General features: G+C 39.9%; 1 protein-coding gene across 1 annotated transcript; it reads right to left on the minus strand.

Annotated features, from left to right (window-relative positions):
- Positions 1-344: 344 nt before the first annotated feature.
- On the minus strand, positions 345-18,262 carry spaca4l (sperm acrosome associated 4 like). The gene is made up of 3 exons (XM_050034842.1): positions 18,118-18,262; positions 5,530-5,640; positions 345-2,314 (listed from the first exon to the last, which is right to left on the minus strand). The coding sequence occupies exons 1-3, from the start codon at positions 18,167-18,169 to the stop codon at positions 2,085-2,087; spliced, it is 393 nt and encodes a 130-aa protein (XP_049890799.1). The 5' UTR covers positions 18,170-18,262; the 3' UTR covers positions 345-2,084.
- Positions 18,263-27,176: the final 8,914 nt, after the last annotated feature.

The following is a 27,176-nucleotide window of genomic DNA, read 5'->3' on the forward strand; positions in this document are numbered from 1 at the left end:
TCCAGATCTCAAAGGCCAGACTATGCTTGACTCAGAGAAGGTTTCATTTAAGAGGCCCTTTAAATAACATCACACTTGACTTATTAACTGATGATGTATGGCTTTAAGGCTCTTTTGTTTGCCAGTAGGTTTGCTCAGGGTTAAACTGCAGATTTCCCCATACACTGAAAATGTCCTATTGTGTGCCAAAACCTGAAATCAGGACAGATGAGTCCTTTCACAGTCTCCACTGACGAGGTACCAAAACCTGAAGAACCAGTTGGTCCTGCAGAACAGCGACGAGACCAGAGACATTTAGAAGGAAGAAACAAAATCACAACAGTGACGCACACAGACAGACACAGTTATTTTTCCCAGTTTGGACATTTATTGCATTCTTGGGATTGTCTACATAACCAATTTTGCAAAACCATTCAGACATGTTTCTTTTTTGGAGAATAATGCCAAAAGTGTCGATTTCAGGAACTCAACTTTAATGATTTGTGTACATTGGCCTTGACATATTTCAAAGTGCTGCAATCTCATTACATTTCTATTCCTGCAAACACGATTGATTTTATCACGTTCTTCCCATATATACATTCAAAACTAGCAAGATAAGCTTTTACCCCACAGTTTAACGAATAATGTGCAGTGTAGATCTGACACAAATATCAAAAAATAAAACAGATTAAACACAGAACTGATGGAGCTATTTGTGTCAAAATAGAAGAACCAGCTAAACAAAAAGAAATATTTTCACAGACACTACCAGACATAAGCCAAAAGATATTTTACATAATGTTAGCTACATAATAATAAAGCAAACAAATGGCAATAAAAGAAATGAATACAAACGGAAATGTTCTTAGGTGCTTTGAAATCACAATATTTGTAATAAAACGACTCTAAAATGACGATAAAGTTCAACATTTTGTGAATTTAGATTGCTCCTCTTCCTGTCAAGAGTTAGAAGAGATGGACAATACCACTTTCACATGTGTAAGGTAAACATGGAGCTGCAGCTAGCCGCCTGTTAGCTTAGCATACAGACTGAAAACTGGGAAATAGCTAGCCTGTCTCTGTCAAATTGTTAAAAAAAAATCTTACTACCACTTTCAAAGCTCAATATTTAAGTTATGTGCATGTGTAAAAAATGCAACTTGTTAACTAGAAAGCTTTAAAGTTGCTAGTAGGTAAATTCTTTTTCCATCAGACTGCATCAGGCTCTCTGCTTCCCCCTGTTTTCAGTCTTTATGCTAAGCTAAGTTAACTGGCTGCTGGTTATAGCTTCATATTTATTTGGAAAGAAACGAGAGTGGCATCAATCTTCTAATCTAACTCTCAGGGAAAAAAAGGTGAATAAATTTTGCCAAGTTGTTGGACTGTTCCTTTAAGCTACTGTATAATTGCACCAAAAATAATCTCTCATTGGTTTGTGGACACCTGTTTTCTGGCCATCGCCATCTTGGTTTTTTTGGAGCCAGAAGCGACCATATCTACATGCGGATTAGTGAAAATTTGCGATATAGACCCAAAACCATATTTTGTACCGGCCTGTAAACATGTTTATTTCTGCTGTCAAGTTGACATTTTAGCATAGGTGTGTATGAGGACTGTCTCACTTCTGGAGCAAGCCTCCGCAGTTTTGGCCCCTATGTGATGGCCTCATTGTCTAGCCCTTGAACGGCACCAATTGACCTACAAAAAAAATTACTTACACAACACGTGATTCATTTATCAAAACTTTACAGTACTCATTGTAAGCAGGTGGTGGACTCCTTGAATCACCTTTGATGTCTTGTGTTACTCTAAATTGTTGGTAAACTAACATTTAGATACTTCTTAAAGTGAAATGAGGACTGGGACAGCTTACTGATTAAAAAGGAGGGGGGGGGGGGGGGGGGGGGTTTAATTTAAACTTGCATTAGCATTTGTGTGACAGTACACTTCAAGAGCAAAGAACACGTGTGGAGAAAAAAATCATGTCTGAGGAGATCATTTAATCCTTGTAATGCTGGTGTGTGTTCAATATGTAGTGTGTGTTTTATGTGTGTGTGAGTGTGGACGCGCACGTTTTGTAATCTGTCATCCACTGTTTTCAATCAAACCAGGATGTTGGCCATAAACAGAGCAGCGACGGTGGCGAAGGCCAGGATCAGCCCGGAGGCCCCGGGCAGACCGGGCGCAGCGTTGCACAGGTCAGTGTTGCAGCATGTCTTGGTCATGGAGTAGACGGTGGTGTTAGAGCTGCTGCTGGGGAAGTTCACGTCTTCGGTCATGTTGCACTTGGACACTTCTAGACAGCCCTTCATCTTGATATCAATGACTTTGGCTGTGGAGTGATGGCAAACACACACAATTACTGTTAGTGTCTATTGTTCACTGTGTTTCACTGAAACGGTTGCATGGTGAGAGGTATGTTCTGCATGCTGCTGCTGGGTGAAGACCTTGTTACTCCAGTTTTGGGGATTCCCAGGTTTCAATTGCAATTAAAAGGCTATGAACGGGGCGTTGGTGGCTTGGTGGTGGGGCGGGCGCCCCATGTGCGGGGCTGTTGCCGCAGCAGCCCGGGTTCGACTCCGGCCTGTGACCCTTTGCTGCATGTCTCTCCCTCTCTCTCTCCCCCTTTCACACTTCACTATCCTATCAATTAAAGGCAAAAAATGCCCATAAAAATATCTTAAAAAACAAAACAAAACAAAACAAAACAAAAAAGGCTATGAACAGGTTTCCTTTCTGTCACCAAGTCCTAGGTTTGTTCTGAAGACATATATCTTTATAAATGGACTACATATATATAGTTACAATTCTAAAAAAGCCTAGGTAATTTCCTTAAACACTGCACGTTAGTGTAACAGGAGTAAAATGTGCATGTGGTGGGGTTTATTTTCAGCTGTACGTTTGGTGCTCTACTGAGCAGGATTACCTTAAAATAAACTACAGTGTTTGTGTACATGTGGGCTCATTGATGTGTGTCTAACAGTTTTTTTTTGACAAAGTGTCAGACTGATTTAATGGCTACAAGTTGAAAGAGTGATTTGCTAAGCCTGCATATACTTGAGTTTATCTGTTGTGAGTGAAGACAGGCATCAGTGATCATAATCACTATTTCAAAAACACTTCTTGGGCTCTAGTTTCCCGGCGCAGCGCAGGTGGCGCAGGGTGGCGAACCCCGTGCAGAGCTAGTTTCGAGCAGCGCAACCCGAGGTGCGCTGAGATGGGTGTGGCGGCGCAGCAGGGGGAGGTGTCGACAGATCCAGCTTGGCGCAGTGACAGTTTCGTGCCAAAAGGCTTCGCTGAAGGTGCGCTAAAAGCTCGCCATCTGAAACCAGGTCTACTTTCAGCGCAGGGGGAGCGCAGCCGGTGTAAGCCGAAGTTTGGCTGACCGGCGGACAGTGCGCACACGTCACCAAAACCTTACAGGCAGGTTTCCAGAATATCAGACACACTAACAATGCAATACATAGCCACAAAACCACTATTCAATGCAACTATCTTCAATCAGCACATAAATGTATCTCTATATCGACTGTCCCGTCACATCTGATGTCAGATCAAAGGGACTGGCACCTTTTGGCACGCGTAATGGAAACTGAACCTGATTTGATTAACACAGCCTGCAAACTAATGAGTTCACATCCCTCTCAGCCAACCACAAACAGCCACAGCATTAGATAGGGAGTATATATTCAGCATCTGTCATCTTAGAAAAGTCAAAAGAAAAGAAACAGAGTGAGACTGCGAGAGAGAAAGAGAGAGAGCACGCGCACAAGAGAAACGCAACATTGATTTACAATTGTGGTGACCTCCTCCCAGGCTACCTTTGCATCATCAGCTCGTGGAGGTCTGCTCTCAGTTCCGTATATTCGGACACTGCGAGCTTGGACCTCCCGGACCAAAACATCAATTTCCTCCTGGGAGGAGTTTGGCTGTCTGACGCTGCTGCTCTCTTCTGCCATGGCGAATTGAGTAAACTCTCATTACACCTTTGCGCGGCGCATTTAAGGGCGAGGAGAGGGGTTCATTTGATTGGTGTGATGTGTGTAAAACCCACTCCACGCCTTCTCTCCTTCCTCTTTCCGACTTGCGCCGGTAGGAGGGACGGAGGTGGGATAGAGGAGTAGCTGCGCCAGGGCGCACAGTGTGCCAAACTTACAAAATCCGCCTGGCCACACCCAGTTGGCGAAGCACAGGTGCGCTGCGCCTCCGCTGCGCCCGGTCTGTGAAACTAGAGCCCTATGTCTACAGCTGCAACTGAGGATTATTTTAAACTAAACAAAAATATAAACACTTCCATTTTCCATGAGTTTAAATTTTCTTTTCACATTTTGGTCACAATTTTTTTTAAAATAAATGTTAGCAAACCCTTTGCCAAGATAATGCATCCCCCTGACAGGTTTGGCAAATCAAGATGCATGATTACTACACAGGTGCGTACTGGAATAGTCACAATGAAAGGCCACTTTAAAGTGTGCAGTTTTATCTTGGAAAAAAAACATTTATTGGGATTTTGTGTGACTATCGCTGCAGATATGCATTCTTTGGTCACATAGGATTCGTCTGTTGAGAGAGCTCCTCTCCAAAGTGCCAGATGCCTTCAAAGGTGAGCAGTTTCCCTCTGCTGTCAGATCAAGACTTTCATAAGGACGATGAACGTGCAGATGAACTTCCCTGAGATGGTTTCTGACAGTTTGCCTGTGCAAACCAATTATTGCATCATGCAAGTGACGACACTGGATGTGGAGGACCTGAGCTGATGTGGCTACATGTGGTCTGCGGTTGTGAGGCTGGTTGGATGTACTGCCAAATTCACAGACATGACATTGGGGATGACTTTTGGTTGTGAAAGTTAACTGGCAACAGCTCTGGTGGACATTCCTGCAGTCAGCATGCCAATGGGACGCTCCCTCAAAATGTGTGACATCTGTGGCATCATGTTGTGTGATCACGTTGCACATATTATAGTGGCATTTTATTGTGACCATCTCAAGGCCCACCTGTGTAGCAATCACAGTAGTAAACTCGATACGCCATACCTGTCAGGTGTTTGAGACAGTGTGAGCACATGATTCCAACATTTTCTGTTCATATAAAAACAATGTATTTTGAGTGAATATATGATGAACCCATTATTTTTAGTCTTCTATTTACTGCTATTTGCACGCTCTAAATTAATAATTATTAACACCTGATGTGAATGTGGTATAACTGACTCAGGTTGATTGGCAACTTCCTGGTTGTTTTAAATTCTCTAACTAATTACTTGAGCTGCTACAAACATTTTTCTCTTGTACTTCCTGATTGGGAACCATTGGCATAAATGACAAAACTTTTCTGTTGATTGACGATTTGAATAATCACGTAATCATCCTTGCACAATAAAAATCATCTCAATCTTTTGATGAAAACACTTTCACAAGTGCCAAGTTATTCTCCTCTGAAGGTATTGTGAGAATGCAACTGACAGGGTTTCATGTGCGTGTTGATGACAACCTTCCTTTTAGGAGAACGTCATCTAGTGAGATTTTTAACTTCTGAGCTCCTTACCTGCTTTCCCGACACCACTGAAGCAGTGTTCTCCGCTTTGACATGTGGTTTGAGTGGTTATGCAAAGGTTCCAGAGGCCAATGGGGCATTTGTAGCACTCCAGAGCTTGAGCTGGTAGGAGAGAGTTGGAGGGGAGGGGAGGAGGGAGATGGAGGAAAGAGGAAGGAGAACAGTAGAATTAGCATAAATAGGCTTGAACCAAGCTATAATTAGAAGGTTAAAACCCAGGCTGATAAATAAGTCTGAACACCAATAAACATCTTGTGATGTCTGTCTAAACCGAAGGCCTTCGCTGAGACTGTTTCATTGTTTACCATCTACTTAGATGACGCAGTGTGGCATTTACAACAAAAGATTTGCTATAGGATAATGAGACAACGCCAGTGATCATGGACAAGACAAATGGGCGACCTTTGACCTGTAACCTACCAGCTCTTGATAGCATCCTTTAAAGGTCCTGTATGTAACTTAGAGAAATTTCCTTTTTCCTCCATTAGGTGAACTGCAGTCAATATGCTGTTGTTTGCACTCCGGTGCTCATACTTTCTTTAACATCTAACAAACCTTTATAAACATGACACCCATTTCTACCCATTTTTGTGTTGATCCACTAATTGATTAAATTAACTAGTTATTCCGAGTCTCAACCTTGTGGGGAAATGACTTCAAATTTTCTTCATGATGCTTTTCTTTATCCAAATTAAGGGTCTAACGCAGTGATACTCAATTTATGGTGGTCCACTGTGCATTTTCTAATTCACAATGAAAATAAATCAATTAACAATGGGATTTTTCTGCACTATCGATGTAAAAAAGATGCTTGAGTGCATTAAAAAAACATCAAAATAGAGGTTGTTTTTGAAAAAGTGCCACAGACAAATCCTCCAGAAACCTGACAGAGGTCTGGGCTAAGCGCCAAATGTCCTCACATCCGGGAAAGTGACCTCTGGGCTCCTATTATTTTGCAAATGTGACCCTCGGGTGAAGCAAATTGAGTGTCCCTGATCTAAGGTTTGAGGTTCTTGCATGCAGAAAAAACAGTGAAACCCTCAGACAAATAATTTTGAGCATTATGAATAAAACTTTTTACCAGTTTCATGAACAGCTGTGAATTCGTTTCCAGACACAGAAAAATGACTGCAGACTACAGATAATTGTACCCTGTGCAGAAACCTATAAATTCAAACCATTAGTTTGCATAGTGGAAACTCTGAAGTTGGTTTAAAGTCGAGGTTTGTTGACAAAGGCCTGCCTCACAGATAACAGGCCCAAAACGGTGGTCATCAACTCAGGATGTTCGTCAGCTAAGGATTTTCCAATCAAGCTCACAGAGAGTGAGCTGACATGAACAAGGCGGGGGTTTTCACAAATTCAGAGCAGCATGCGGTGAAGAATGTGGCGCATCAGGAAATACAAGGTGAACAAGAAATAACATTCAATACATAAAATAAGGAATATGGACAGCAACAATAAATACACAACCACAACTTAAAAAATGGGAACTCCTATTGAATATACACTTAAAGATCAGTATGTTTATAGCTCTGGAGAAGCATTGCTGATTCTGAAAAACTGGCTTATCTCTTCAAATGCTGACCAGATAACTCTTAAATACCTGCTGTGTCCATATTTCCATACTAATTGTGTAGAGTACAGTCTTGTGATTTTGCAGTTATTACAAGATATCAATCTGCACCAACAAGAAGTGATACAAGTATAACATAATAAATGTGGACTAATGAATTGTTTGTATCATCTGTATCATCGTATGTGATTGTGGTTTAAGATCCGGGTGTGTGTTTATATAAACAAACAGTGATATGATGTAAATGCAGACATGCATATGGGTGTCAGTCAAACTGCAATGTTGGAATGACTTCAAGCTTCAAGCTGTGCCAAAGATGAAGTAAAATGTTTTTCGTTCTCAACACTGTCCACGCCTTGTTTTATGTGTTTGGATCAAAAGCACTTTCACAAAGACAAAACAAAATAAAAACAGGGGGAGAATCAAAATCTAATCACGCCATTTTAAATTATTAGACTTGAATTGGGGCGGCTCTGTAGGGTTTTACCAGGACTGCAAGGTCTAACAGGGATGTCAAAATGTAAAATCAAGTGTCTTCAGGGACTTTTTTTTTTTTAAATCTGTCCACCACAAGTAGTGACAGCTATGTATTTATGCAGACTTAAAGTTTCCGCAGTATAAAAGATTGTAAAATTGCAAATATAGTGAATTTATATGAACAAAATGTAAATAAAACCAACCCAGTGGAAGTTGTGACTTGAGAGGGTTACAGGAGATAAAATGGCTGACACTGTACTTAAACAACATTATAATCACATAGTCAACTCTGACGTTTATGAAGTCATACTGGGTATGTTTACATGTACACTAGTGTTCCACAATTCTTCCAAATATGACAATATTCTGAATTTAGTAAAGGTCATTTAAACAGCTTAGATATTCCAAATTTGGCCTTCTTCAAAATGAAACATCTTATGTGGGATATGCTGGTAATATTCAGGATTTAGGAGCAGTATTTGGACATGAAGACAATGCATTCAGAAAATGTGTCTCAACTGTGGTTTTTGCTGCAGTTTGCTGTTTGTTGTTATACACAAACCAACTCTCCAACAGTTTGCAAGGCTGTGGGGTAGAGATGCATGCCCAAAAGAAAAGCCCACATTTCTGGTCAGAAGGAGAAACAGACCATCTTTAAACATAATGAGAGACTTCGATATCAACAAGTCTTTAGTGATGTGTAAATATCTTGACGTGGACCATTTCGAAAAGGTTGTTGAAGGAATTTGTGAACTATTTTTTTCATTAGCTATGTAAACAACTGAAAAGGATTATTGCCCTTTTTTATGCATGTAAACAGTGACTGAGGCTGCAAACATCAACTTCAAGTCACGTGAGGTGGAAAAAGAGCATGTGATAAACTCTCTCAGTAACACAACAGGAGCACCTGATACACACCCATGAACTTTATTGTCACTGCCAGTAACAAAGCTACTTGCCAGCAAGCCTTGTATTATTATGAACTGGACTGAACATTGCTCTGGACATGCCCCAAAAAAAATAAAAGCTAAGCTCAACGGTAGAACTCTGCTGTCACAGCTGCCAGTTTTCTTAAGGACAGATTTTACAGACGCTCCTGCTGCTTAAGGTCATTTAGAAAAGAAAGGTCAAATGATAACTGGGAGTGGTGATACCATCTGCACACAGATGGAAAAACAGACTTTGTTATTTTAATTTTTTTAATATTTAAAACAACCAACTCAGTGCTGTCTATTGTCACAGTGAGACACCAAACCTTGAAGATGAGTGGCTATTGTGAAGCTGAAACTGTGTGACTCAGCACTGGGAGGGAAGATACTCAACATTTAGAGTGAATTCTGGTAAAACTACAGCTAGAAACCAGTTGCTCAAGTTCCATCGTCAGCGCCCCATTACGTCAGTCATTATGGAAAGTACATACTGAAGTCATGTCTGCAAAGATCCCTTTGCTTCTATTTTGTTTTATTAAGATTTACAGTGTGTAGTTGATTTAAAGCTGTAATAATAAGCTTGTAAAGCCCCTTTGATTTTTGTTTTATTTGACTGTATTGTGTATGAATGTGTCTTTAACATGAGTGGTTTCCTTTATGTACAGTCAATACTTTGTGATGATTATAAAAGGGAATGCAGACACTAAAATAAAAGTGATATAAGATGCTCCTGATGCATCGTACAACTTGGTTTTATGATTTTGAACCAGTGCCTCCTGAAGCAAAACAGGTTGCATGGTGTAGGAAATAACAAGTTAAATTCTGCTAGACACATTTATTTAACTCATCTCTAATGCTTTTATTGTGAAATTCTGTATCGTTTTACCTCTTTAGGCGTCTGAAAATGACTACAATTAAGTCGTCTGAGCAGGGAAAACCACTCCCATCTTTGGCATGCGTACTGGTGATGGTGAACAATAGCAGACATAAGTGGAGCAGATATTGAATTGGTTTATTTAACATATTGGCCATTGGTTTAACCTATTCAGGAGTGATAAAGCTTTAAATCCAAATATTTCACGATTACAGAAAAAGAAAGGGAGCTTCGTAACAGCAGCCACTGGAGCCACAAGTCGCAGTTATAATAGAAAGTAGTGTAACAGTACGAACTGAAGAGTCAATATCAGAAATAAAAAATCTGTAATAAAATGTCGCGCATGTGTGTGACAGCGGCCGCTCCTTGTTGTGGCCGTTTGATAGGCAAACCAAAAGTTGGGGCTAATTTTATAATCTGTGGCCAGGAGGCGTTTAGGTGGGAGGAAATTCTTCGTCGATAGGCACAGAAGTAAGAGGCCTCTGTTTGCTGATTGGCTGTGGGTATACATTGACTCACAATGTTTGTTAATAACAACTTCCTGGTACAAACCCCCCACATCACGTACATAAAATGAGACAGCCCTGAGTGAACGCTGCCTCAATTAGTTAGTTTTAGCCACCTAAAAAAGTTTAAGATGTTAAAATGTTACAGTTACGGCTGAAAGTGACAACAGATATAAACAAGTTTGACCATTTAGCATATTTTCACAATTAAAAACAACTGGCACTGTGGTCGCCCCCCCCCCCCCCCCCCCTCATGGCCCAATTGTTGAAAAATGCTTGCCAAAGTGCCCTCTTGGGAGCCAAAATGCGCGCTAAAGTGCCCTTTTTTTCTTTTCACCCCTGCCCTTCAAAAAGCCACTGTCAGCCACTATCTTTTCTTAAACCCTAACCAAGTAGTTTTGTTGCCTAAACCTAACCACCAGCCCTTCTTAGTCACGAGCTGACTCATGTGACTTATCGCCCTTCTGCGTCAAGATCAGACCCCCAGGAATGCAGCTCAGCCTTTCACCAATTTTTACCAATTGTGGTATTATAGCAAAAAAATCCCCAGTGGTCCTAAAAGCACTTTCCTCATAGGCCACCATTATATAAGATGAGACTCTCTCTATTACAAATGTTTGATCCATGGAGGTTTTATATTCGTAAAACCTTCCTCAAGCCAAGAAAAGTGTTTTAAAATCACCTGATGTCATCACAGGTGAGCAACTCCATTGGATGAATAGGCGCCATCCTGGGATCCGGTATCGAGGTATTATTATAAATCCATGGTCAAGATACAACACAGGAAGCTGCTACCGGCATCAGTATTCTAACACCAGGGATTTCAGACCAAGTGTCAAAATATGACAAGTAGGTATGAGATCAGGTTTGTCGGGAATAAAGGACAGATTGCTCATTGTAAGATGATGCAAGAAGAGACGCAGCTCATATCAGCAAACATGTAGTCTCCCTTTAAAGTGTCACACTACACTTACAAAAACTAACATGATGTATTAGTGGGATGTTTGCTGAGCTGACTCATGACCATTCCCAGTTTTTTCCAGCTGAGTAGCTCCCACTACATCATACTCTGTTACAGTCTGACACTTTGTCAATAAGAACACATTAGTAAATGGAGGAGTAATGGCAGAAAATCACTTAACGTCAACCACAACAAGGAGGATTTGTCTTGGATAATGTCTTAAGCAAATAAATGATGTCAGAGATGTTTTCATGTGTCAAAATAAAAACCTGTGGGAGGGCCTGAATTCAATGAATCTGATGAGATAATCCCAATTCTTCACTTCAGAGATAAAAAACACAGCCACGCCTTTGTACAGGAACAGCCCCACACCCTGCCACGCTGGTTTCGGTTACACCCAGTAGAGCTGACATATAAAAAACTTTTGACAATCCTTGTGCCTTCTCTTTTGTTGCTCCTGCTAATATATAACATCATATGTACAATTAAAATATATTCTGGAGTGAAATAAAAACATATTTCTTCATTTAGGTGAGACAAAATGTCCAACACCTTCAGAAATATGTAAAAAAAAAAAAACTGCTTTCACTTGCTTTTACAACCTCACTTGACAGCGATATATTATAATGTCAGCACGATTCTTAAGGTAAATCACTGAAAATTAAAGTGTAAGGTGATCTTGGCGCTGCCACACCTTGTGACACCTCAGCGCTCTGCAATGCTGACTGATGTGTTGTCATCTGAAATCCAGTCTGACTTGATCCTCCGACCTACTGAGTAATCTCATCTACACACACACACACACAATTACACAAACAAGAGAGGTGAAGTCACATGGCTGCGGGAAAGCTTTTCGTTTGTTCACTGCAGCAGAAGCATCTCAACATAAAATCAGCTGCAGCTCCACCTCACTTAATTGCAACAGAGCACTCCATGGATAAAAAGATAAAGTAAAGTATGTCCCCATAAAAAAACAAGTGCAGTCAATCACCTCTGACAACACTGGCAGAGGAGACTGCCAGGTGAGACACAGTGCTGCATATTTGCAGGATTAATTAATGATGACGCAGATGGCTTCTTGTTCTTCCTGCTAGGGTTCAAGAACATTGTGCCATGAAAGTGAAAAAACACAAAATGTTTCTCTCATCACTGGAAAGTCATGTGGTGCACATTTACGTCATCTCCCCACACCTTCATCAACGTCCTCGTTACAGGTGAACGAGAAAACACACCTGAGCACAGAGCATCCACGACTTTTCAATCAGGACGACTCGCCACAAGTCCTAAGTGCTGAAAAATGTCTTAAACCAGCTGTCAAAGAAACTGTCCGGGGTGGGAGAAGTAGATTGTTTACTTAAGAAAAAGTAGCAAAACAACATTGTAGAAATACTCCTGCATTCAACATTTTACTCAAGTAAAATGTACCAACATGGGGTACTAATTCTAAGTCAGTGTAGTGTATTACTTAAGGTCAGCATGTGCCCAGTTTGAGAAGCTAAAAAGCTAAAAAAAAACAACCCTTAAGCCAGACAGCCCATTAGATGGCGAAGCTGTTAACGGCTTAAGTTCCCCATTTATGGTCTTGTAAAAGTCACCAGACTCCATTGACAAAAACAGTAATTTTGGCTCACTGAAAATGGAAGTTGCTGGTCTACTACTGCCTCGCTCACTTTGTTTGTGTTATAGTGTGACTGAGGTGAGTCTGAACGTACCCTTTTCATTGCTAAAGTCACACAATAACACAAACTAACTGTTCAAGGCAGCCATAGACCAGCAGCTCCTGTGTTTAGCAATGTAAAATCTCTGGTTTTGAATAGAGCCATATAAGGGCCTCATTTCCCCGTCTGCTGTCTGACAGCAAGGTAAAGCAGGAAAAAATATTCTCAGTGTAGCGTACCTTTAAATTGTTATTGATTTTCTTTTAGGTGGGACTTTTAAAAGGTGGATGAAATATGTTTTGTTGCTGACCCCATCATATCAGTACATTGCTTAACGTCCTTAGAATCCAGCTTGGGGCGTGACAAGTGACATCTACTGTGAATAATATACCGTTTATGGACAAGTACCTCATATAACCCCACTTCAAAAGATCCAGACTATCCCTGTGAGTAATGTACAGTTATCTCAGAATTGTACAACAGTACTTGAATAAGATTATCTGTCCTACAAAGACAGAACAGAGACTGATTTTGAAGTTTACAGGCTGATTATACAACTTCAAAAGACGCACAATACCTGATGAAGTACTTCACTCTACCTCTGGAAAGTCTTCAAGAATTGCGAGGGGACTATGTATCAGATTGTATTCTCAAACTAATTTGTTCATTTTGATAATAAAGTTCTGAGACATTAAACAAAGCAGTTTTGCTACATGCCTAAAAAAGACTCTTTTTTTTTTACCAGATATGTTATACTGTGTTTATTCTGTAGGGCTGTTAGTTGCATCTAAACTTATTCAGAAGGATTTAAAGCCAGAATTTGAAAACAAAAACCTGAATCAGATCAATTTCAATTGATGACAGTAGTTTTCTGCCTAAAACTGAGCAGAACCTCTGTTTTGCTATCCAGTCTGATAATAAGGAAACAGTTTGAACTCTAGGGTGTGGCACATTACGGATCATCCTCACTGTGCAGTGTCAGACATATGCTGCCCTCTACTGCTCTGTCACTAAAACTACAGAACCCGGAGCAACAACAGCATGTGGAGAAACTCAATACACAGAGACCAGAGATAAATATCAAAGAAACTAACAGCGGCTGTGTTTAAAATCCTCTTGAATCTAATTTAAATAACAAACACGTTTACAGTGGAGTAACAGCTCTGATGTGGTTGATAATGGGGATGGGTGAATGGAGCCTTATGAAGCTTTGAGGCTTTGAAAGCAGCAAACAAACAGCGGTGACATCTGGTTGTTTGCAAAAGTATAGCAGCCCCTTAAAATGGGCCACAGCACCCAGGTTATTTTAGTTACCTAAAACCAAACTAAACATTACAACTAGGTGTGACAAAATATTTTAGTTCACTGAGATAAAAATAAAATAAAATAAAAATATGGTCAAATTTGCAAACACAACAGGCATGAACACTGAAACTAATAAAAACTTAACTAAAAACAAACATTTTTAAGCAATAGAAACTAAACTGAAATGAGCAAACTCACCCTGGAAACTTAACTGAATTGATAACAAAAATTAAGTGTGAATAATGTCAAAACTAATGAAAAATATAAAACTATTAATACCCTGCAAAGCACTACAACACCACTGTTTTTAACAGGTTTAGTTTTATATGTGTGCAATAAAAGTCCAACAAGTCTGCGTGATATCATTAAATCTGTAGTTAAAAATGGTTGCATTAAATATATTTTGCAATATGTTACAGTAAAATAATACAATATCTCAAAAGAGTATAAGACTAGATATAAAACATTTTGCTGACTCAAAACCCCAATGGGTGTTATTGGTGTAGTTTAGGGTCAGTGTCACTGTGGGCTCATGTGTTTTAACTTCATCGTATGAATCTTAATGTGAAGTGATTTGAGAATTATATTAATTTAATCAGCTTATTAATTACATTACCTCACTTGGTATCAAGTCAAAATGATCTGTGAAGTGTACATTGTCATATTTCTCAGTTTTTATTAACATAAACTGCAAAACTTTAAAGACTATCAAACTGAATGAAGCACCAGTGAGGTTTGAAACTTCAGACGTCATCAGTCACATGGTGTTGCTCATTTGATACAAGCTCAGACACAATATATGCCAACAGTGTGCTTCACAGAGCTGCAGTGTCTCCATTGTAATCAGTGCTCTGGGAGGAGTCACTACCCAATAGTTCCACCTGAGGGCATCCTTGTTTGCAAAAGATCTTAAAATAGTTTGTTTCTAGTTTAAACAAGTTTTGTGTGTGTGTGTGTGTGTGTGTGTGTGTGTGTGTGTGTGTGTGTGTGTGTTTGTTTTTTGTGTATCATTCATCAGACATCAACCTTATCATGTGTGACCAACAGGAGCAGCTGAGCAGTGACTCAGTCCAGCCTCCCACCAGCTGAAACCTCATTAGTTACGTCCCATTTACCGATTTCTATTACTCTGACTGTCTGAGCTCACTGTGAGGGAGAACTGGAGAGAAAAACAGTGAATACCAACAAGCCAGAAATTAAACTCACAATGTGAGTCATGTGCTACAACACCAAACCCACTGTGCATGGAAAGTTAAAATGAGACAGCATGTCGCTAGATGAATATGCAAGCAAGTTTATGAAAAGTAATGTATGTGTAAAGTAAATATGCAAAGAAGGTCTTCAAAGCGTCTGCTGGGATCATTAACATTCTCAAACGAACACACTGCAGGTCTGGTTTGGTGTGTAAACATGATTGTAAGTGATGACGCCGACATACTTGACAGATGGGATTATCCAGACGGATGGGAGGAGTAGTGGGATGAAATGCTTGTGGCAGGAGGATTTTTTTTAATCATGTTTACAGATTATTAAAAGATAAATCTTAAAATATGTGTTCAAGAAAGCAAAACTAATTTGCATTTGTCTGAAAGGCCAAAAGTTGAATTCATTTCCAAACAGAAGAGGGACTGGACTTTATGAATCTACTGACATCTGGACCAAAGTTGCCAAACATTTTTGTCTATTTTTCTGGTAGCTGGTGCTTGGGGAAACCTTTCAGTAGCCTGTAACATGTTTACCTCAAAAATCAACCATGCCATGTGAAATCATCTACTTTTCACCCACTCACACATACTCATCTCTCCTGGTCACATTTACAGGGTGATGTAAAACCACAGCATGTGATTAAATGCACTTGTGAATCACTTCTCTGTTACAAACAAGTGCTCAGGTAAAGAATTCATAGGCTGAAGGTCAAAACTATCACCTGAAAGTATAAAAAAAACAGCCAGCATGGGAATATAATTCCTGCTGGGAAGGGTGTGGTTTGAAATAGGAGACTGAAACAACAGAGCTTGGGGGATCCAGAGGAAAAAAATGGACTACAATAGCCTCATAACACAATAGTAGAAGAACAAATGGGCCTTATGGTTCGCCCTGTCTACAGACCCTCTATAGAAGTGGAATTTGAGACTTGGGCAAAGCCTCAACTGTTACACAGTGAGGAATTTCTCATGCAACGGCTGGCAGGTTGGGACCTGATTCAGTCTTTTAATAAGTCCTAGGGAGAGAAAAAAAGAACATCGTCGTACCACAAACAGGCTGCCTCACCCCAACCTGTAATAACAGCATTAGAGTAAAGCCTGGGATGTGCATGGAGGGAAAACACAGCAAAACTCTGGCTACTTTGTTTCATCTGTGGGAACTCATTCTACGAAGTAGTCCTTTAAAAAGGGGATAACATTTGATTTTAGGACTGCAACTAAGCCAACACTGGCCTCAATAAACTACTTCATCTATAAAATGTCAGAAACTACTGAAAGATGGCCATTATAAACTCCCGAAGACCAAGGCTCTCATTTTATCCAACCAAATGTCCAAATATTCACTTCACTGTCAGATATGCTGAAGAAATCCCACATTCGATAAAGCCGAAAACAGAGCATGGGAGGCATTTTTGCCTTAAAAATTACTGAAATAATTACTCAATGATCAAAAGAGTTAATTTTCTCAGTCGACTACTGACTGATCATTACAAGACTGATCGATTCAATTGTTTAACTGTTAGCTAACTGTGTTAAATGTTTATCCATTGCTTTATAAAATAGTTAGCTAAACTCAGGTTAGACAAACAGTTGAAATATTTCTAGATAAAAGTAATGGACAAACAATTGAAACTATGTATCTTTATTTTTTTTATCTACTTTCAGCTAACTATTTAAACTGTTTACCCATTACGTTTAGCTAACTATTTAAATTGTTTACCTGTTACTTTTAGCTAACTATTTAAACTGTTTACCCGTTACGTTTAGCTAACTATACGTTTAGCTAACTATTGAAATTGTTTACCCATTATCAGCTATTCAAATTGTTTACCGGTTACTTTAGGCTAACTATTTAAATTGTTTATCTGTTACTTTTAGCTAACTATTTGAACTGTTTACCTGTTACTTTAGGCTAACTATTTAAACTGTTTACCCGTTACTTTCAGCTAACTATTGAAATTCTTTATCCATTACTTTTAGCTAACTATTGAAATTGTTTACTTGTTACTTTCAGCTAACTATTGAAATTGTTTACTTGTTACTTTTAGCTAACTATTGAAATTATTTATCTGTTAGTTCAGGCTAACTATTGAAATTGTTTACCCGTTACTTTTATCTAATTATTTAAAATGTTAACTGTTACTTTTAGCTAACTATTGAAATTATTTATCTGTTATTTTAGGCTAACTATTGAAATTGTTTAACCGTTACTTTTAGCTAACTATTGAAATTGTTTACTGTTACTTTTAGCAAACTATTCCTAATCCAAATTAGACTGATAGCTCTTTCAGATGACATAAGAGAAACAAAAGGGTTTGGATGGGCTTTAACAACTGAACCGGTGATGCTATAGCTTTACTGTTCATTATCTCACCTAAAGCAATCAAATGAGTTATCAGATCAACTGAAACACACACTACAAAACCAGGGACAGATAATATATCATAATGGCAGTAACACAAAAGGTGCCCACATCTTGTTTTGGGCCCCCTGCCCCTAAATGATGTGAACACAGCACTGGTATACAGAGTGAACACACCCAGTCAGACAACAGCCCCAAGGTCTGCAGCATTCAACACTGAGCACTTACACGTTAAAAAAAACAAACAAACAACACACACACTTGTGACGCACACTTTTCAAATTCCCGTAACAGAAAGCCAATTATATTTTTTTTAGTATTATTGAGATAAACGGATCTGATCCATGTTGCCAGGAAAAAAAACGTCAAGATAATTTTCTGGTCAATTATTAAAAACTAGATCATGGAAAACATGAGAGATACACGTAGAATCAAAATCTAGACATTTTAATGAGCTTAGCACCTACAACGTAATTTCTGACCGCAGTGATACTGCAGACAGTGCTGTGATGTCCTCAGGGGAACAACAGCCACACCAAACTTCATGTAAAAAAAAAGTAGGTTTTGTCTGGGTAAATAATTAAACGCTCCTTCTAAAATATGAAGCTATTCGGTTTTAATGGTTTTAAGGTTTTGTTTTTTTTTTTACATGTGCCATGCTTTAAACTGCGTTTTTAAAAGATTTTAAAAAAGTCATAACATTAATATTAAGGATATTTTACTTACCGACTGCAAAGCAGAATCCAACAGCAAAAAGCTGGAGAATAATTCTGTTCATCTTGGAAAAATAGGAGAGCAATAAAGTTACACACTGGATTTTCAGGAGAGGCTGTCTGCCTGTGGAGACTCAGACCGTTATAACGTTGGATCAAACGCCAAAGTTTTTTTCCGCCGTTTATAAGCCTCCACCTCCCATCCAAACGTCACTGTCAACCAATCAGAGCAGGTCTTCTGGGACATCCAACCAGGTTTTTTCTTTCAAGGCTCTCCCATCTGTGTGAATCGTAGGTGAGGGGGATATACTCCAGAGGGAAGTTAAAGTGTGGGAAAGCTGGGAAATGGTGATTTTAAATAACCCCCATGTGTCTCTGCAATATTCATATATGGATTTATGGTGTTTTATGACAAATAAAAGTAAAGACCACTAAACTTTATTTGCAAAGCACTTTTCAAAACACTGTTCCAAAGTGCTTTACAGAACAAGACAAAACAGTATACGCCCTCAAAAAAAACAGCAATAACATATAAAAAGAAACTGTGACCAATGACAATGACCACATAAAACAAAAATTATAACAAAATTGATAAAAGAGGAACAGAAACTTGAGAAACAACATATTTACTGTAACAGTGAGAAGTGATGCTGAGTTTGCTGACCTCATTATGATCTTTTACCACTTTAATCAGAGGTGGAAAGCCACTAAGTACCTGCATTCAAGTTGTGTACTTTATATTTCTACTTATTACAAAAGCAAATATTGTTCCTTTTACTCCACTGTATGCATTTTAAAGCTAGATTAGATTAAAATTTAACTTGCAACACATATGATAAGCTTATTAGATACAATCAGTTGTTGCCTATCAAACCAGCCTGACTGACTTGTGACCCTTGTAAAAAAAAAAAAAAAAAAAGGCAGCAGTTGGGGCTGATAACACTTCTGTACTTTTACTTAAGTGGTGGTTTGAATGCAGGACTTTCACAGGCATGTTCACTTGAACAAAAGGCATCTCTTCCACCTCTGATTTTAAAGGGGCAACTACTACGATAACTGACTAACTTAAGATCGTTATTGTTTGTCTTCCTGGTGGAGTTAAACCTACTGCACCTCTTGTTCAAAGTGACTCAGTTAACAGAACAAACACAGTCGGCTATCCTGGTTCAAAATTCCCTGCCCTAAGTCAACAGGTTAAACATTAAAAAAAATGTAAAAGTGTGTATGTGTGCATGCAGTTTTAAAGGCACTGATTTATTAAAAAGTCAAGTTTGCTCTGACACAGTGGACTGCCTCGCCCTTTTGCTCTTCTCTTTACCCTACATTATTGGTCAAGAGTCCATTTCTTCCAGAGCTGCTGGGCAAACGTCAACTGGTGTCTGTTCAGCACAAGCAGCAACCTCTGGTGCTGAAAAATGAAGCCAACGCCAAAGTGCCAAAAGCTGCAGTTCCTCTGATGGCCACTTGAGGCTGGTTCCAGAAGTGAGTCAATCCCCATAAACCCCCAGAGTTAAGATGCCCAACTTTACAGCAGAAATAAACATGTTTACAGCCTGGTACAAAAAAAGGTTTTATTTCAACATTCACGATAGCTGGGTGAATTTTTATATAAGTCATGCATATTTAAGGATGGGGTCGCTTGGCTGACTCAAATCCACCCCTCACTCCTCCATGGCTCCACCCTCTCGTCCAAATATGGTCACTTCTGGCTCTCATAAAACAACATACACAACTCAAGGTTTCAAAACAGCGGTCTACAAACCAATGGGTGGCGTTATGGTACATCCAGTATTTCATCCAGTCTCTGGATCAGTAGTGTGTTTCTAGCTTAACTGTCTACTTAAGACACAGTAAGGCAAACGCAAGCTATCGCGTTGGTACCCAGCAGCAAGAGGGACACCCATAAGGTCATATCATACAGTACTGTCTGCCTCTATCTAGTCAGGATTGTTTCATTTGACTCTAAGTTTAATTTAGTTTAGCAGAAAGAAAAGAAAATTTAAAGAAAATAGCAACACCTTGACGTCTTGGTGGACCTCTCCTTTGTATTTCCTGTTAATGTGCACTGTGAATGTCGGCTAAAGCACCATTGCCATCTCACTAATGTTATAAAATAAACACTACAGAACAAATCGAAACTGCTACGAGGTTACCCATAAATTACACACTGCCGGCTCTTATGCACACTCCTGATATTCAGAGTAGTATTTTACTCTACCTGACAAACAAGTATGTGTGAGTACTGGAAGTAATAATAAGAAATAACTCTTGATTTTTTTGCTGGCTTGGTTTCGCTGACTCTCAGATTTAATTAAAATCAGCTGCAGGTTTTCCTTGAGGCGGTAAACACAGTGGATGATGGGTTCCCTGCAACTGAAGCCACAGTATATTAACATAATAACACAGAGTATAATGCAGTCAGTATTATCTGTGTAAAGCTAATAATGAATGTGGAGAAGAGATTCGTAGTTGCAGAGAAAATGTGTGCCTGTGCAACTGCAGTTAGTGTGGGCGAGTTCTGCACTACTACGGTTACTATTACTGTCTGTAATTGTGTCTATTTGTCTTAATTATTTTCTCGTAAAACCACGTGTCCTAGTTTGCTTTAAAAGGAGAAGTAAGGCAAAAGGAATCTCAAAGGTAACATAAAGACAAGATTGTCTCAAGTGTGGTTCGGCCCAAAGTAGTAAACAGAGTTTAACATGAATTTAGCATGAAGAAATGATAGACTGTCACTAGTCCAGACACTGTATGTTTTGTGGATGACAATGTGTTTAAATGGCTCGACGTGTAAGGTCAGTATCACTCTTTGTTGACGGAAGTCCAAGTTAAAACAGACTCTCTTGTGTTTCCATCAAGACCAAACTCAGGAAGGGAGGTTTCTGCAGGTCCTTCCTCCCATTCTGAGCTTGACAAATCAGACGTGGTGAAGAAATGGCCTCACTTCATTTCAAGCAGATGACTTTGGATGAGCTGATTTATTCACACAAGCAAGTCCAGTCTCACCCAGAGTTTGTCCCCAAGCATTTTTCTGTGTCTCTTTGTGTCTCAAGAGTGTTTGCAAACATCCTTAGAGAGAGACGACAAAAGCATTTAGTGAATGACTGACGAGTGGAGTCCTGGGGTGAAGCAATTACTAACATTTTCACAGTTTGTTTGCCGACATCAGTCACAAAAAGACAGACGTTTTTTCGGGGGTGGACATGTTTGTAGTTTAATGATTATCCCTGCATGTGACTTTAAAAAGGGGCATGATTTGGTTTCTAGCTGGAGGGGGGGAACAGTTATGAAATGAGATCTTCAGAGTCATGGTTTTGAAATACTTTGCTGAGAGGGAGGCTGTTTGGGCCCGGTGAAATGCCTCTATTGTTTTGCCCACAGATCCTCAAGAGTTTCTCAACTCATGTCACTTGGAAAGAGGGCGTGTGGGAAAAGCCAGCCAAACTAATCCTGATTCCATCAGTCACTGCAATGACAGCTAAAGTTAATTTGAAAACCCAAGCTGTGGGGAAGAAGACGAGGAGGAACACAAGTAGAGAAGTTTAAATGTTAACATGGTGACTGTGAAAAGTGGAAGTCTTTATGTATTGTTGTACAAACTGATGCACAGATAATGACCTGTAAATGTCAGAGTGGAGGCAGATCTATGCAAAGTGTTTTAAATTAAAGAAGTATGTCTCTGCTGGAAAGATGATCAATTGATAAAACTGGTTTGTCTCTGCAGTAGAGAGACACAAATATTTTGAAATTGATGCTACATGACCAGAAAATTTTGAGGAAAAAAGCTGCATATGCTTTTGCTCAAAAGGTAGAAAACCTACAACTACCAGAATGCACTGCACTGCAACAGACCAATAAATGTTACCACTGGTGGATGACGTAATGCAAGTTGCCCATCTGAAAACAATACGGCGGTCGGCTGGTAATAAACAATATTGCATTACAGTTAAACAGCTAAGCTATGATTCTGAAATCATTTTAAGTGAGAAATAGGCAACGCAGTAACAAAAACTATTTGAGTTTGGTCTGTGATTGAGAGAGAAAGAGAGAGGGAGCGGGGTGGCTCTTTTTCTCGATCTGCTTCTATACTCTTTAGCTCTATGCTCCACCTTTGCATTTTTGCACACGGAGCCAAACAACGGCAGCATCCTGGTGCTTCCATATGTGATTTTAGACAGCATACCGGCATCGTGGAATCAAAAGAGGCACGGCAGGCATGACGCGTAACACCACAGCCTCACCCTGTAGTGTGATTTGACGTGTGCGTCGGCAGTGCTTTATTAACAATAACAACAGCATAACATTGCAATAATAATCATTTACAGTTCCTGTTATACGTCGGCCGATCTGGTTTTCTGCTCAGAAGGTAAGGAGCTCCTGGACCTCATTGTTTTCTCAATTTGTGGATGTTTTCGGCTGCTTGTTGTTCTCTTTCAGTTAGCTGCTAACAGCTACTTTTTAAATCTCCTGTGGTAGGTTGCACGCATGACACATTTTCAAAAAGTCGCACCAGTGCAGCCCATGATCCCATCCTGTTGGCTGTCCTGTTTATACAGCTATCATTGTGGCGCTGTTACTACCTCTGTTCTTAGCTCAGAGGAGAGACAAATCTGTACCCCCATTCTATATTCATACCACTTATACAGAATGGCGAGGTGGCATAACAATGCGATATTCCCACCTTGTACAGGCGGTGTAAAGTGGGCTTTTTCATGTCCTTGGTTAAGGTGGATATAGAAAGTGCGGAAGTACAATTTGTAGTTCGAGCAGCAGCCCTTGAGCCAGCAAAAACCAGCCAGGTGATGCGAAATCTGGGTGCTGGCAAGATGGAGGGAAGTTTACCACAGTTCATTTACACATACTACCCATATTCATATGACTCAATGCTGGTTTAAAATCTGCAAAGTATCCCTGTAAGAGATGAGTCAGTCCAGCCACAGGAGACCAATGACTCCTCTGAAGCTTCAGAAGCTGAGATTGGATAAACTATGCATACAGCTACAGTTGGACTGGTGCTTTATGGAAAGAGGCAAAGATAATATCCTGGTGGCTCTAGTCATTAATTTAGCAGGTATTTGGTCATAAACTAAAGTACTGGACAATTTGAAAATGTTCAGAGGATCACCAAACTCTAGAATTCATCCTCTGGGGATCATGAATGTCCAAACTGAATTCCACTGCAATCCATCCACCAGTTGATGGGATATTTCTATGAAAACCATATGCCAACGTCATGGTAGCACTAGAGGAAAAGTCAGGGATCACCAAAGCTAGAGAAATTCGTCCTCTGGAGATCATGAATGTCTTCATCGAATTTCACAGCAAACCTTTCAATAGTTGTTGAGATATTCCAGTGTAGACCAAAGTTGTGGAACAGCCAACAAACAGACTGACATTCCCATTTCTGGAGCCACGCTGCTTGAATGGCTAAAATGTCCCATGACATCTGGCCTTGAGTTGACAGAATGCACGTGGGAAACTCCACCAGCATGAAGCATGGTGTTGGCAGCATCGTGCTGTGGGGATGATTCTCTGAAACAGGAGTTGGAAAGCTTGTGAGGATAAAATAAATGCAGAGAAAAACAAGGAAGTTCTGGAGAAAAACATGTTGCAGTCTGCAAGAAACGTGCCACATGGGAAAAGTTATATTTTCCAGCAAGACAATAAGCTCAAGCATGAAGCCAGTGTTATACAGGAACAGCCTTAAAAACAACAATGTGCATGTCCTGGAGTGAAAACGACCCAATGGAGACGTTGTAGCTGTACGCTCATGATCCCAATGCAAATCAACATAGCTGGAGCAGTTTTGCAAACACGAATGGAGAATACATATCAACACATTACGAGGCTGTAATTGCTAACCAAAGGTGTGTATACGAAATACTAGAGGTGGGACCAGGTTATTGTTTTGCAAGTCCGAAACTTTGAGTTTGAATTCCCAAACAAGCTGTAATGCGCTCTTCACCAAAACAATGCCATCTTAACAACAGAGTCATAACTATGGATGTGTAAAGAGAACTGGATGTGGCGTTGGAGGTGGGGCTCCATTCATTCCTATGAAAGTTGCTCAAAAACGTTCAACCTCCTGCTTATAAGATTACCCAGATCTTTTGCATCATTGTGCCCATGGAGCAGGTGCACGAGAGACTTTTGTGAGCCGAGCAGAATTTCCACCAGCCAAACGGCTAACTCCTGGTTTAGCTAACTTAAATGGGGATAAAATTATTTAATATTACATCTAGACTTTCATCTAATACAATGTATGTCTGAGGGAAAAGGTCTTTTGGTGCACAATGGCTTCCTTCCTGGGGGCCTGGTAATAACACTAGCTACGCATTAGCTCACTATGTTAAATTTAGCCTCAACTTACCGTTTTTGTGCATCTCCAAATATCGAACGAAGTTGGAAATTTTTGAGTCTTTGTAATTTCTGATGCGCGCATCTTGCATACTGCAATTCCTTTTTTCGTTTACCACCGTATAGTTTTTGTAAGCTAACAAAACTATCTGGTATCATTTTTTTCCAGCTGGCTCTCAGTGATGTAACGTTAGTTCTTCATGGTTCTCTCCAGCGACTTGACTAGATGCTAAGGTGTATCTGGGGAATTAGTGGCCTGTCTACACATTTACAAATACTTTTGGAAACTGATATTGTCCCCTACATCTCAAAAATGCCTCCAAACACTTACTTGTCGGTGTAAGTCGTCTTCCGCAGTCTCCCCTCATCACAAAGGTAGTAAAGTGTACAGGCTAACACTATCTTTTTCAAAACACCTACTGGAGATCTCAGCACTGGTGATTCCCAGACAATTTAAGGATGAAGGAGCTTACTGAAACATAAAAATGATGCTATGGACATGCTAACATTTTCCTTCATTCCTCAATGACAACAATCTCAATCTGGACTCACTCGAACTGGGCCCGTCCCTAACATCATTCCTGATGGACCTTAAACCACAGACGCTGAGGTGGAGCGAAAACATTGGGTGCAGCAGACACCTCCATTTGTACGTGAAGTGGTGCAGCAATAGTTTAAGTGTAAAGTAGTCACTAGACCAAGCAGTGCGAACAAAACGTTAGCAACTGGGTAGTCTATCATTGTTTTTGGTGAATACTTATCAAACAAAGCAACAATTGGTATGCATGAATTGAGGAAATTACATAATTACTTCCCAAATGCTCCGTTTTCACGTCCACACAGACACATGGTAACCTGCACTTTAGAGGGTGTTTTTAAAAATCTCTGTTTTAGTGACCTAAAACTCTGTTTGGGTGTGGACAAGAGACCAAAACGTTATGGAAAACATCCGTTTACAAAAATATCTGTATATGTAGGGAGTGCCTAAGTGTCAAATTGGTAGGAAAGAATAGTATTATTGTTAGTTCAGGAAATGAATGGGAATTAATTTATTTGTGGCACTCGTTTAAAATAGCATACTTTTTTGGGTGTTAAGGTCCAAGTTGAGTTGCAAATCTTTTATTTGATTTGTCAAGTTGAGTCATAAGTCATCAAATTTGAGGCTTGAGTCTGAATCCAGTCCAAATCACGTGACTGGAACTCACATCTCTGCTATATACTGACTAAGAGGGGGTGAATACCTGCACAAACATGCATTTGATACGTCATTAATTTAGATCACTTTGTGTTTAAAATGTCTTCTCTGTTGATCAGGGTAAAAAAAAAAGCCACATTAAATCGATTTTGCTTCAGTGTTGTGAGACAACCGAACATGAGACCTTCCAGGACAGGGATAATAGTTGCCGCTGCAGGAGGCAAAGTAACCCAACAGGCTGCAATCCATCAGCCACAACTTGTCTTGTCAAGTTGGAGCGTTAATGAATCTCCACCAGAGTTTGCAACACTCTTGCCAACCTCAGCTCAGACTGAAGCATCACATGTGGACAGCAAAGCCACTAAAAACGCATATTTTCTACCAACAATACGTGTTTTTCTGGAGCATGTTTTTACGTGTGGTCTCAGTCTCTGTTGCTGGCATATTTCCTTTAGAGTATCTGTTGCAGAGAGGCATCCCAAAAGAAAAAAATCTGAGAGGAAAATGGAGAAATATGGCTTCTGGGTGTGGCAAAGCAGAGGCTGAACATTTCACATGACTGCAGTCTGAGTAGCTGAACTCACAAGATCATAACTTTGCCAACAGGGCTGGTTTCTTGCCACATGTGGGGTTTTGTTTCCAGCCCAGACACCTTTTATTATTCAGCAGACTATTAGAAAAAATGTGCTCTGCTCTCGTACAAAGTGTGGAGACTCTCAACAACTACAAAAATGGGGGATTCCTCTTCGCAGTTAAAAGAAGCTGCCGAAAGAAAAGGAGGAGACGAAGGGCAGGTCCCGGGCTGTGGTTTGAGGTTATCCTGAGTCATGAAGGAACCTCGTCCTCCTCTCCCTCTGGAAAAACTGACAAGGCTCAGCCACATGAAAACTGCTCAGTCCTGCCAGTCATTTTTGCCAAAGACAGCTGCCGTGCAGAGGGGAAAAACACTTTTTATGAGTCATATGTAAACAGCCATGTGTTTCTATGGTTTAAACTGGATACAGGAGCAGCATATTTTCAAATTATAGATGTTTTTGCTGATTTGTAATTTCTATTCTGTCTGTTGTTATGCATCACAAAGCTAAAAGACAGCCAAAACTTAATTAGAAAGATTTACAAAAGCCTGACTGAGATCTTATGATCTTATCATTGCAGCTAGATGGCGTTTATTTGTTTCTGTGTGTGTTTTCTAACCAAAGCTGTTACTCAGTCATGTGAAATGACACTGCAGCAACCACGCCCAGACTCCAGCAACCACCATTCCTTCTGTCACCACAGGAAATCTCCCTACAAGCTCCAAAACAAACAGAAACACTGAGAATGCAGGTACAGTTGTGTGTCTCATAGTCCTCCCATGTTACAATATACTATATTTAGGATTTAAATCCAGCTGCTTCAGGCAGGGCCACAGAAATGTCTTAAGGTGGAAAAATAAAGCTTTTTAAAATTCTTGGCTCTCTACTGACACTATGTGGCAGGAGGGCAAACTGCAGTCACACAGAAACCAAAGGACAAAAGAG

Source organism: Epinephelus moara, chromosome 22 (genome assembly GCF_006386435.1).
Source record: "Epinephelus moara isolate mb chromosome 22, YSFRI_EMoa_1.0, whole genome shotgun sequence".
Lineage (NCBI taxonomy): Eukaryota > Metazoa > Chordata > Actinopteri > Perciformes > Serranidae > Epinephelus > Epinephelus moara.